The sequence below is a fragment of the Anas platyrhynchos genome, chromosome 2 (genome assembly GCF_047663525.1).
Source record: "Anas platyrhynchos isolate ZD024472 breed Pekin duck chromosome 2, IASCAAS_PekinDuck_T2T, whole genome shotgun sequence".
Taxonomy (NCBI): Eukaryota; Metazoa; Chordata; class Aves; order Anseriformes; family Anatidae; genus Anas; species Anas platyrhynchos.
The window spans coordinates 88198692-88209445 of NC_092588.1; the positions used below are offsets into that span (position 1 = coordinate 88198692).

Here is a 10754-nt window from a genome sequence, read left to right on the forward strand (position 1 = left end):
GCTTTATATCTAGACTGCACTCTATGTTACTCATCCTGAATGTCTGGACGACTTCTCCTTCTGTTCAGTGCTGTCTTTGAAAAATAATGATGAGTAACCTAAGAAAAAAAAATACAAAATTCAAAATAAGCTGAAATGAAGTGAGCTCAGGAAATTGCACTGTCAAAGATCTGCTATTATTTTAGTGATAGAACTTTTTTTTTTCAGTTTATTGTCAGCTTCTCCCATGAGTTTGACAGTTTAACATTTTGCATAACAGTTAATGCATAAAACTAAATTTTACTTCATGGAAATATACTTTGATTTCAGGCATTCTGAGCAAATATATTATGGGTTTGTCTCAAACTAATAATGAAAGAAGATAGAAAGAGATTCATAACCAAATTCATAACCAATGGCATTTTTGACAGTTTTTTGCCAGGTTATACTATGTGGCTTTAGCTGAGAAATGAAAAATAATTTTATTGAACATACAGGGGTATGAGAGCTATGAGAGCTCTATGAATTTCAGTCCTGGCATTTAAGTCCCATATACAAGTAATATTTGAGTCATGAGAAGCTCACTCCATTTTGTCATGCATCAGTTGTAATCGACCTTCCTTGACCTTATTTAAAAAAAAAAATTCTAACAATGGAAATGAGTATCCGTAGTTTCTCTGCTATAAAAATATGTTATTGAATATGAATAGTCCCATTTCAACCTTTAAGTTTAATAAAACAGCTAGTATGTGTTTAATAAGTTAATTATAAGTTGATAGTATTTCAAGATACATACTTCACAGATTGTTGTATGGCTATCTTTTTGTACTGTTATATTCAGAAGCCTGCCAGAAGAGAAGGTAAGCAGGACCAGATGTGCAAATTAGGCAAGAACTAAAAAAGTCGATGAGAAAAGCTGAAAGAAATGAAAGGGCAGAGGTACACATCGCTCATCCAGGCTCTTCATACTGGTACTTGATGGGAGAAAGAGAGCTTAAGTGTTGGGTTAGACTGGGTATAAGAAAAAAGTTTTTTGACCTAAGGACTGTCAAGAAGTGGACCAAATTGCTCAGAGAAATTCAGCTGTCTCCATACTTGGAGATTTTGAAGCCCTGAGCAGCCTGGGCTGATCTCATCACTGACTGTGTGTTAAGCAGCAAGATGAACTAGCGACCTCTCACAGCCCATTGCAACTTGAATTATTCTAGCATCTTATGATCATACACTACTACTGTACTACTACTACGTACACTACATACACAACTGCTGGTTAAAAAGAAAGGTTTTATAAAGCAGCAAAGAAAGGAAAAATCATTACTAGATGGGAAAAGAAGTAATAAGTTCAGTGGCTCCTTCTTCACCTGTTCCCTATTGCAACGCTTGAAGTGGGCAGATTAATTGTGAAGTGTTCAAAATTAGGAACAAAAAATATGTCAATCTAAAAATCCTGCCCTCTAGCTCTGGAATAGTTGATGGGTATACAGTGTGGAGTCTACCGAATTAATTCGGACAAGGAATAGGCCAAGAAAGACCATATACATTAAGGGCAAACTAAAATGCTTTTTTTGTTATGCTGTATTTTGCTCTAGTGATTCTTTATTTTAACAAAATTTTATTTCTGTTCTTATCTTGACAGAATTCAGTAAGCGTACTCTTTATATTTAAATCTTTTCACATCATAAATCCGAGTCATCTCACACACAGAGGATACAACCTTCCCAGGAAAGACAGGCATAATTAAGGTGCACTGAAAAGAAATGTGCACGCTACCTATATTCAGGGCTCTTCCTCAGACTTCGGGTTGCCTACAGACTAGGCTGGGGGTGTCTCTTTGGGTTTTTGCCGAGAACCCCAGCTCCCCTGGCATGCCTGGAAATAGCCAGGAGCTTCTTTGATGAGTGGCAGGAAAGTGGAAAATGGCTTTTGACTTTGAGGGGAGTGGGATGGGAAGGAAAGGTGCCACTTTCAACTTGTTAACATAAAACCAGCTTAAGGTTGTCTTCCCAACATTGTTTTTATTCTGTCCATTAGCTTAGAAATATGAAAGACTGATTTCAATTTCTAGGAGTATTTTTTTTGTTTTGTTTATGTGTTCAAAACAAAAATAAAACTAATAACTGTTCTGAAGTTCACAACTAGATGGTGATGTTAGTGATGCTGGAGGGGATGGGGAAGCAACTATTAGTTTTACCTTAACTAAAAGTAAAATAGGTAGAACAAATATATAAAATGTCAGTGTCAAGAATATTAGTAAAAATCTATGAAGATATGTATAAATTTAAAAATCGCTTCTGATTTCAGGGAAAAAAAAAAGTGGCATTGAATGTACAATCAGATAATAATAACATTTTTATCTTATACAACTTTGTTTCTCTTTTAGTGGCAAAGCATTACTATAACACTGGTTGAGAAAGTGCAGATGGTTGCTGTAATCCTAGGATCTCTGTTCTTAGTAGCAAGTGTGACTTGGCTTCTATGGTCAGCCTTCAGCCCCTATGCAGTATGGCAAAGAAAGGACATCCTTTTTCAAATCTGCTATGGAATGTATGGTTTTATGGATCTAGTATGCATAGGTAAGCTCAAAAACTTTAAACAGCACAGACTGTGGTTTAAGACTGTGGCTATCTATTTTTCTAATTGGTCACTCTAATTGATCACTCCAGTTCTTTGCAGATTTATTCGCAGCTGGTGCCTTCGGCAAATATTGCTTTTTAAAGTGTTACAAATACTGCAAAGAGAAAAGAACCAAACACACTTTACTCTCAGATTGATCAAAGCATCTTAATGATGAGAACAGCATCAGGTTCAACTACTTGAAAATACAGACAGCTAGCAAAGTTCAGAAAGATAAACAGGTGAAAATAACAATGACATTATTAAGAGAATTAGTAAAATTATGTGCTATCAAGTCTTCTACTGATGCAACTTTGTATTAGATTGTACCACCATGAAGGACCAGAAAAGCCCCTGAGGATGTCATCAAATTGTGTGTCCAGGATTAATTTGTATGGACTTACATAGGTTGCTGTGCTAGTAATAGAAGAATGGAAAAGACAGGCTTGAGTTCTTTGTACATCATAAATACAGTTATGAAACACATGATACTACTGACTATAACTTACTACACTATTAAAAAGTCTCACATCATTTAGCTTTATCTAAAATGTTAGAAAGGAAAATACAATTTATTGCAAAGTATTTTGACCAGTTTTGAATTTTCTGATAATATACTGAGCCAGAAATGTTTAAATAGGAATCTTTTTAGTATTTTGTAAAACAACTTTGAACTGATTGCTGTAATAGCTACAATTAATTGCAGAGAGAGTTTAGTAACTTGGAGTAAAAACTAAACCACATTCTTAGAATTGCAGTTCCAAGAAAATGCAGAAGTAAAATGCTATATGATGCTAGCTTTTAGCTTTCTGAACGATAAAGGTTGATGTTATCTGATCTCTTATATGGGAATAATGAAGGAGAGGGCTGAATTCAACTCAGTAAGGTGTGAAGAGACAGGGTGATTCCTAAAATCAAGACTTTTGCTCCAACCATAAAGCCATATCATCTTTTATTGACACCATCTCATTACTGTAAGAATATTTATTTATATTTCGGCTGGATCACCATTTCTATTTGTTTTGTAATTTTTCTGAGAAGCCCACTCCAGAATATTTTCTGATACAGACTTTCTTCTGTGAACCCAGATCTTCTCAGACAGAGAAAAAAAGATAAAGTTGGTCTGGACAGGTCCTCAGCTTTTAACTGAAACAAACAAACAAAACTCAGTTACAGGTCCTCCTGCTATGTGCTGATTCTTGAATACTGTTTTTTTTCCTGCTGAGCACTTAATTTCCGAGTTTTTTGTCTTTGTTAAAAGAAAACAAAACTCCAAGTGTAGAGAAAATGTGCTTCAGGTATTCTAAGCTTTTCATTTATATGGAATTCTGTTTTTTTCACATAGATTCCAATTTTCAAAATCTGCTTTGGTATGCATCAGCCAATTGGAGTAACCAGTTATTTTAAATGATTTCATGTCTTTCTGTTTCTTTGGTTATTAAAACACTTGAATCAAATCATTCTAAAAGTCACTGAGTACTGAATTTATCTACAGAAGTCAACTATAGTTAGATGTGCCTTCAGTAGATTGCTACATGAGCTAGGTGGCTGCCCGTTAAGTCAGTCAGGCTCCTGACACCTCTGGCCAGGAAGCTGAGCTAGCATGTACCTCAGACAGCTGCAGAGCATCTAGCTAATGGGCACCATGCAGGAACAAAGGATGCATAGCTGGCTTCATCCACCAGATAAACTGACCAGCCTGTGAGGACCTAAATGCATCTTTTACAGTCCTATCATAAAGAAATACATGCAAACTTTTACATCACTTCCACTGAAACTGACTATAAGTAAACATATTTGAACACTGGTTTTGTAATTATGAAGTTCAGTGCTGATATGACTTAACAACTAACTATATATCTGGAAATTCAGAAAGCGGCTGTTTGGTAATTGTAAAATTCTGATAATACATATTCATTCAGCCTACTCAGTCTTCTTATAATTTAAAGTAATCTGCATTCTGCAGGCTTGTAAAACCAAGGATTCTTGTAACTTATGAAAATATTTATTAACATATTCAATTTTATCTTTTTGTTTCATCAATAAATGAAGGATCTTAGATGGATAGTTTTAATTTAAAATCTTTGAATAAAGTTCTCTAATAGATAAATGTAATTATTATTCATGAATTATGTAAAAACACAATAATATAAATTATGCTAATGACTTCCAAAAGGCTTTTACTATTGCACAATGCTTATGGCCAGACAAAGTTCTTACTCAGTATGTCCTCTGATCTCATGTGTATTTAGTCATCAATGACATTCTCTCAGTTCAAACTTAGTCTTACAAAGGATCTGCAAGGAGTGGATATCTATACTCCCACTAGAGTCTGTTTATTTCATTCAAAATCTGTGCATATATATGGATTTGCCTGTGCAGCACCCATTCCAAGACAAGTAAAAGAGTGGTACAACCAAGATTTAGTCCAGCTGCCTTCAGCTGCATCTGCTTATAGCTTTGCATTAACAATATGAAATTTTTTGGTCATTTTCAAAATGTAAATAGCTCTATTTTTTGCTATTATTTAGCTCTATATTTTGTTGTGATCATTTTAAAAGCAGTTTGCCCAAAGGTAATGACATATTCACAACCCTTTACACATTCAACTTTTTTTCTTACCTTTTTTATTTTTCTCTGGCTCCCACCTATTCTTTTCCTCTCAACCTTTTTTAGCCTTGACATTTTAGTTATCTTTATGTTTTTCTCAGCCTTACAACCCTTTTCAGCCTTAAATCCTATTTCAGCATCCTCTTCTTCTCAAAATCCAACTTTATCAGCCCCATACACTTTTTTGACTTTCGCTTCTCAGAATCTACCTTTTTCTCAGCCTCCCACCCTATTTCTCCCACTGTTTTTCTCTTATCCTTCCACACTGCTTCAGTCTCCACTTTTTCTCACACTACGACTTTTTACCTCCCAGCGTTTTATGGCTTCCAGTTATGCTCCTTTCAAGGCCTTTTTCAAGCCTCTTTGTCCCTGACTGCCCCAAATACTTTGCAACATTTGTGTAACTGACTCACTTAGTTGTAAAAAATGTACAGGCAGAAGTTCTTGCAGGTTTTTAACTTTAACGTTTTAACCAATTTATTGCCTTTTTTTTCCCAATGGTTGAAGCTATTTCTATAGTGTCTTTTATTTCCCAGTAAAAGTGTTTTTTATGCTTCTGGGAGTACCATTCCTAAATGACTATAAGAGAAACTAGCGTGACAAATAAAACAGCATAAGAAGCTAATGCCACACCTGAACAAAGATGTGCCCTTCTTGTACAGACATTCAGTATGAAAAAGCTCAAGTGTTTTTGTGACTTGGGATATGAAACCCTATGGACAGAGCAACAGAAAGAATTTCATAGTACTTTGCAATAAAAGAACAAAAAATTATGTCCCCATAATCCTGTTGTCTGGCTCCCATCACAATTGCTATATTTTAGAAATAAATTGCGTAGGTAAAGCCTTCTTAGAGCCTTAGCACATTTTGCCAGGTCCTTCGTCCCACAGACTCGGTCCCTTGTAGATGTTACATGGACAGAACATCAGAACAGCTAACAGCACTGAATTCTAATACTTCCTCTTCGGAACGTATAGGTCAAACAAGGTATTCTGCTGATCTGTAATTTTTTCCTCTAGGACTGTACAAATACATCCTCTGTGCTACTGAAACCATGGTATTTGGAACAAGTTAGTATAATTCAAGGATGTATCTTTTTTTTTTCTCTTCTACCCCGTTCATTGTTGTGGAACTCTTAAAAAGATTCTTTGCCAGTATCTTACACCTCCACTTTAGTGACTAACTGCATATATTCTGAGCATCAGAACTTCTCTGTAACTGGAAAATCACGTCCAGCATTTAAACCTTACCCAGATTTCCTCTTGTTTATGCTCTCAGAATTTTTAGTGCACAGTGGTTTTTTTTGTTTTGGGTTGTTTTTTTTGTTTGTTTGTTTGTTTGTTTTGTTTTTGTTTTTTGTTTTTTTGTTTTTGTTTTTGTTTTTTTTCCCCTGAAAGTATCTTACAAAAGAGACAAACAAGTCCTGGCATTCTTTTGCCTCTTCTACATAGGGCTCTTTGAATATGTAGTTTTATCAGATAGGAAAGTAAGTTTTTGAAGAGACAAGTTATGAAAGTGTTTTTTTTTCCACCTTCAGCATTGCCAAATCTGACAGCTTTGTTTCAATCCTTGCAATATTTGCTTCTTTATTCCTTAGCTCTTTTAGAGCATATGTGAACAACAGCTTCCATTTTAAAGACAATTTTTCTTCTTTACCATTGTTGAGAAAAATCTGAAAATATAATTTCAGTAATTACATTGTTTGGGTTCCAGGGCAGAGTAGGCAGGTATCAGAAATCTTTAGATTGGGGTAAATAGGTTCTCTCAATTTTGCTTCATCACAATCTTGAGGAAGATTGGACTGAAAAAATAGTATGATCTAAGGACAGGTAGGGGGAAGGTACAGTTATGCTCTTGTTCCACAGGAAATCCATCAGAAAAAAAAAAAACAAACATACAAACAAACAAAAAAAAAACACAGAAAAAGAAAAAAAAAAAAGAATCTTTGTCACAGCAATAAAACCATGGCTTATTTGGTTTGCAGATTTTGTATGTGATCAAAGGTCATTTAGCCTGTATCAGATGCTTCAATGAATTCTAGGCAACTAGAAAGGCTTGGAGGACTACTACATCTGAAATCACATCCTTCTGCATCTTTGTGTTTATCCATCTTTCAATGTAATGCTCTTTAAAAATGTATTAGGCTAGGCAGTGCAAATCATTGCACTTGAATCTGCAGTTTGCCCTTCATATACATTTTATTAGCACCCTTTCTGCTTGTGTCATCTTTCTTTGAATGGCTCTTTTCGTGTATCAGTTAGCCCCACTGAGAGACTCATGCTTAAATCACGATTTGGTTGTGTAGGAACAGGTAATATACAATCTATTGTGATAAAGAACTGTAGCCTGTGACACCACAGTTGATAATGAAGATTTTGTAACATATAGAAAAATTTCAGGCAGCAAACACTCTGGACAATTAATTTATAAATGTGTTTGGGTAGGCAGACTGCTCTCCTCTCAAAGCAGAGAGTCAGAGTGAGCATATGACATTACTCAGAACCATACATGTTGCCAGGCCTGCTGAGGAACAGAGGAAAAAAACAATAAGGCTGAAGCTCCATGAATTTCCTGAGTAAATCCATATTTAAATCACTTATGCACAAAAAATGTGCATATAAATATATAAAAAAATATGCAAATATGCATACCTATGAAAAAATTAAGAATTTCATTTATGTAAGCAAATTGCTTGCATGCTTACAGTACGCATTAGCTACATGGAAGCTCAGAAGCAGATTGGTCTATTTATGACTACAGATAAATTATATTTACCCTGAAAGGACCATCTAAAAGAATTCCTGGATCTCAACAAAAAAGGGTGATTCTTGATTTTTGTCTACTAAATTTTGAAGCAAAAGAATGCCCATCATCCTTGCCATGCTCATCATTCTTAATCATAACATGTAATTTCTTCTTGCTCTACCGAAGCAAGAAAGTCATTACTCTTGCAGCTGTTCAAGGTTGTTGTAATTCTTCCATGTTCCCAAACTGAAATAAGACTGTGAAAACAGTTACATTTTTTGTAATGAATTCTAAAAACCACTGTTGAACAAATGTAAGACTATTACAGAAGGTCTGACTTAAAGATCTACTTAAACGAGTAAAAACATCAATAAATAGGACTTACTGTGAACAAGGATAACACCAGCATAAACAATCAATTTACAAATCTGCTGGTCGGGTTGATTTATATTGGTTTACTTAAATCTAGATACATTTTTCAGTTCGGCATGCTCAGATAATTCCAGTATTGGTCATGTTGAGCTTCCATTCAAAATAATTTTATTTCCTAATTATAATGACTAGGAAGTTTGTGTAAATTTTGGATTTTGGTTAAGTATATAATGGAAGGGTTTAAAATCACTATAAATATCCAAGGACACTAAATACATGCATGCTCCCTTCCCTAATCTTAAACACATGGATATTATATTGCATATGTATAATTTATTTGAATTATCAGAGTTACAAGCAATTTAATGGATTCTGGCAGTTGCCAGATTTGTTACAACATGGTATTATGAAGTTACAGCTTTATTTGCTCTTGAAATGATATTCAGTGACATTTTGTAAGAACTAATGCTTTCTTTTCTTAATTTCAGGACTTATTGTACATGAAGGTGCATCTGTTTATCGAGTGTTTAAGCGCTGGAGGGCTGTGAATCTACACTGGGATGTGTTAAATTATGATAAAGCTACAGATATAGAAGAGAGCAATCGAGGAGAATCCTCAGCAGGAAGGACATTGTGGTTACCGCTGACTGCATTTAGAAACAGAAATTTAGTTCACCCAACACAGTTAACCTCACCAAGATTTCAGTGTGGCTACGTATTGTTACATCTATTCAACCGCATGAGGCCTCAGGAAGATTCATCAGAGGATAATGGCTCTGGGGAAGTAGTGATGAGAGTGACCTCAGTGTAATGATTACACTCACTGTGCTGCACAGATAAGGATAATGTGCCCTGATGTTACAGGGCTTTGGAATGTAGCTACAATGAATGGAGAAACCATTAACACTTGAAAAAAATACACATTTTTTAAAAAAAATTAATGCTTTTTATATGATCAGCTAAATCACAAATACATTTTTTCTGAAAAAAAAACAAAAACAAAAAACAAACAAAAAAACAACAACAAAAAAAAAACAATCAACAAACCCTCTTGCTTTTTATATAGTCTGGTTTATTAAAGCTTTTGTCAATTTGTTACCTGAGGTGTATATGATATAGTTTAGCTCTTAGGTCTTTGAATGCTGAAGAAAGTCATTTTTAAGTAATATATATATATTTAAATGTATTTTCTTAAATTCTGGCTTTAACCCACTATTGTTATTTTTCCCACTTTCATGAGGATTAAACTGGAAAACCTTTCAAAAAGAAAAAAAAAACGTTGACAGAAGTCAAGCATGCTTTTTTTTCTAATGTCTTTATTTTGTTTCAGTTCAGGTTGATGAAAGTAAGTAAGGGATATATTGTCCCATGCTGTTAAGTGGGAAGACAAGCAGGTGTTCTAAAAATGTTAGGGAAGATGCATACTCTTCTTTTAGCTCTCCCATGGGGATATTGATATCAGACACGAGTGTGACACAGACAGGGGAAGAGTCTTACATTTCCTCTCAAGACTCCAAGATCTGCAGACTGCTGTAGCTGTGCCTGTGCACAGACATAACACTGTCTTCCAAGCAGCAGTGCTGCATTCAGCAGCCTGCGAGCTTCCAGTACTATTCTAATGATAGGACATTGTCCACCCATATTCTTTAAATAAAGAGGAGATTACAACTTGCATTGCAACTGCTGAAATAATAAATCCTAACTGAAAATGAAGTAGAATAAATGCAGAGCCTTAATTTCGCCATGTAACAAAAGAGGATATTAAAAATAAGTCAGTATTCATTTTTATCATGATAGCTAATCAGTGCCATGGAGTTTGCTTCTGTTTCTGCCTCATGGCAGAAATTCTAATATTCAACCAAGTAGATATTGAAATAATTTTCAAGTGAATAATTAAGTTTGCTGAACATCAAGAACCCTGGCTTGCTTGCAACAGTTTGTGGTGGGTTGATGCTGGGTGGCCACCCTCTCACTGCCCCTCTTCTGTATGATGGGGAGAAAATAAGGTGGGACATACTCGTGGGTCGAGACAGGGAGATCACTTTCCCACTACCTTCATGGGCAAAACAGACTCAACTTGGGGAAAAGTAATCGCTTTTATTGCCAGCTGAAATAGAGTTGCAAGGTAAGAAACAAAGATAAAAACTAAAACTTGTCCTTCCCAGCCCCCATTCCCCACTCCTGCGCAGGGCAGGGGGCTGGGGCCAGTCCTCGCAGCCCCCCTCAGCCTCTGCCTTCCCCAGGCTGTCCCTGAGGCGAGGCGCCGTCATCTTGGCTGCTGGGCCCAGCCATGCCCTGTGGCAGGGCTGGCATGGGGTAGCACACCCAGGGGCAGTGCTGGGCTCCCACAGCTCATACAAAGTTAAATGCTTTTGTGTTCCAAAATATATTGTAACCAACGGGTGACTAGTTCTAGACATATTTTGTGCAGTACC

The 10754-nt window shown here is 35.7% G+C and overlaps 1 protein-coding gene across 1 annotated transcript in view; it reads left to right on the forward strand.

Moving 5' to 3' along the window:
- The window catches only part of MARCHF11 (membrane associated ring-CH-type finger 11), a 32358-nt gene extending 22334 nt beyond the window's left edge, over window positions 1–10024 (forward strand). Inside the window, exons 3-4 of the mRNA XM_027448612.3 lie at window positions 2360–2552; window positions 8808–10024. Of these exons, the coding sequence (XP_027304413.2) occupies window positions 2360–2552; window positions 8808–9130 (516 nt within the window). The 3' untranslated portion in view covers window positions 9131–10024. The remainder of the gene's footprint in view (window positions 1–2359; window positions 2553–8807) is intronic.
- Window positions 10025–10754: the final 730 nt, after the last annotated feature.